This window comes from Galeopterus variegatus, unplaced genomic scaffold (assembly GCF_000696425.1).
Source record: "Galeopterus variegatus unplaced genomic scaffold, G_variegatus-3.0.2 Scaffold1037, whole genome shotgun sequence".
NCBI classification, from domain to species: domain Eukaryota; kingdom Metazoa; phylum Chordata; class Mammalia; order Dermoptera; family Cynocephalidae; genus Galeopterus; species Galeopterus variegatus.
In genome coordinates, this window is record NW_007727148.1 from 145063 (window position 1) to 147327 (window position 2265).

The 2265-nt window shown below is 70.4% G+C and overlaps 1 protein-coding gene across 1 annotated transcript in view; it reads right to left on the minus strand.

The window, feature by feature from the left end:
* The window catches only part of NAGS (N-acetylglutamate synthase), a 5471-nt gene that overhangs the window by 2123 nt on the left and 1083 nt on the right, over positions 1 to 2265 (minus strand). Inside the window, exons 2-5 of the mRNA XM_008574379.1 lie at positions 1976 to 2265; positions 1145 to 1419; positions 817 to 1030; positions 341 to 521 (exon numbers count right to left, since the gene is read on the minus strand). The exon at positions 1976 to 2265 is cut by the window's right edge and continues 20 nt beyond it. Of these exons, the coding sequence (XP_008572601.1) occupies positions 341 to 521; positions 817 to 1030; positions 1145 to 1419; positions 1976 to 2265 (960 nt within the window). The remainder of the gene's footprint in view (positions 1 to 340; positions 522 to 816; positions 1031 to 1144; positions 1420 to 1975) is intronic.

A 2265-nucleotide genomic window follows, 5' to 3' on the forward strand; every position in this document is an offset into this window, starting at 1 on the left:
CCCTGCGGACCGACACCCAGGCCCGGCCCCCCCGCCCCCCCCCGCCCCCCCCCGCCCCTGGCCCCGCCCGCCTACCCCTCCTAGTCCAGTCCGTCCCACTAGGTTCCGCCCCCTTCAAGCCCCTCCCGCTTGTTGTCTCCCGCCCACCCAGGTCCCACCCACTCGGGTCCCGCCCGTCTCTCCAGTTGCACCCTCCCAAGCCCTCCCGATCCCGTCCGTCTCCTCCTCTTTCACCTCCCCAGGTTCGGCAGGAGCGGGAAGCCGTGGTGGCATCCCCTACCCCTGCGGACCGACACCCAGGCCCGGCCGCCGCGCACCGGGCCCCGCCTGTGCCCCTCACCCTTGTTACTGAAGAGCTCGGTGAGCAGCGTGCTGGCGGCGGTGATGACCGCCGAGGAGCGGTGCGGCAGGCGGCTGAGCAGGTCCACGATGAGCCGCATCTGCTGCCGTTCTTTGGTGCTCACCCACTCGGCGTTGGTCACCAGGTCCAGGTCGGCGGGCAGGTTCACGTTACTAAGAAGCTGCGTGGGGAGCGAGGGGTGAGCCTCCGGCCCGCAGCCGGCCACAGACTCCCGGACTGCGCCACTGTCCCACCCACCTCTCTTCTCTCTGACCCCTTCATCCTCACTCCCGGGGTCCTCGGTCAGAGAAGGCCCAGATCTGGGCACCAGGGGCTGCATCCCTCCCCGACACTCCATTACGCTTTCCTACCCACTCGGCTGGAGAGTGATTCTGCCGCCCTTCAGGGAGGCGTGCAGGAGGCGCAAGAGAGGTGGGCTCAGCCAGGCCTCGAGGAGGAGGGAACGATGGCTGCACCTTAAGATTGCTGTCGCGCAGGCCGCCTGTGTTGTTGAGGAAGATGATTTTGGTGGGCTGCAGCGCCTTGGCCAGCGACGCGGTCACCTCCAGCGAGTCGAGAAGCACCGAGCGGCGCGCGGCTGTCTCCCCGATGGGGCACAGGATGGGGATGCTGCCCGACTCCAGGCACCACTTCAGCAGGTCCGTCTCCACCGAGACGATGCCGCCGTAGCTGTGGGCCAGACGTGGTGCTTGAGAGGGCCCGCTCCAGGGCCCGCCGGACCGGGGCAGGGCGGGCGGAGCAGCGCGCTCGGAGCCCGCCGGGGCGGGCAAGACCGGCACTAACCTGGCATAGGGGGCTGGCTCGGCAGCGCACAGCACCGACCCGCCGCCGAAAAAAGGTACGGCAGTGGCGGCGTTGTGCCGCAGCTCGTCCACCAGCACCTTGCAGTTCTGGGCGAGCTGAGCCTTGGCCTCCCAGAAGGAAAGACAGCCTGAGGGCGCCGTGGGGGCGGGCAGCCCTAAGACCACCAGCGGCTTCATGTCCAGGCGCTGCAGGAAGGCCAGGGCGAAGGCCAGTCTGGATACGGCCCTCTGGCACTGGAACACCTCCTCGTCCACCTGTGGAGGAGCGGGCGTTCAGGGGCGCGACACGGGCGCTGAGCTGCTTGCTTCCGCCGCCTGGCCCTCGGGGCCCTCCCGGTGAACCGATCCTGCCCAGGAGCTGTGAGGCCCCACTTCTGGCCACCGCGCCCACCTGCTCCGCTCTTTGCCCCTTTGGGTCTTGCCACTCCCTTATCTCACTCTAGCGTTCCTCCCTTCGTCCTCGCTGCGACCTTGGACTCTGGGACACCTTGGGGGGAGGGGTGATGTAGGCGGCCCCCGTCCAGGCTCGCGGCTCGCGGTCTGAACCCCTGACTGCGTCCACGGCGGGGAGCCTTCTTCAGGGCGTCACACCTGGCGGGTTGGGGCCCCCAGGCTGCCCACTCGGGCCGGGCGCGAGGCTGCTGGAGGGGCGCGCCGCCTCGCTGCTCCCCGGCACTGGTCTGCGCTTCGCGGCACCCCTTCCCGCTTCCGCTGCGCAGAGTCCGCAGCCCGTCTTGCCATGCCTGATGACATGTCACCGTACAGCCCCCATCCCCTCGCTGTGACACGGCCGACGCCGGGCTCCGCTCACCTCAATGACGGCGAAGGGCCTGTCCGCGGAGTCGTGGCAGGTCTGGAACTGGGTGAGCCAGTGGTGCGCCTCCCCGAGGCTGGCCCCGCACTGGTTCAGGAAGGTTCGGATGTCCCGCTGCACCAGCGAGCGGCCGGCCTGGGGCTCGGAGGGTGTGGGGGGCACGGGGGACGGCGCCCCCGATGGCTCCTCGGCGGCGGGCGACTGGGCGCCGCCTTCGGCCTCCTTCGGCGACCAGGCATTGCTGAGCCGGCGCCCCGGGCTGACGCCCCTCGCCGCCCACCGCCGCG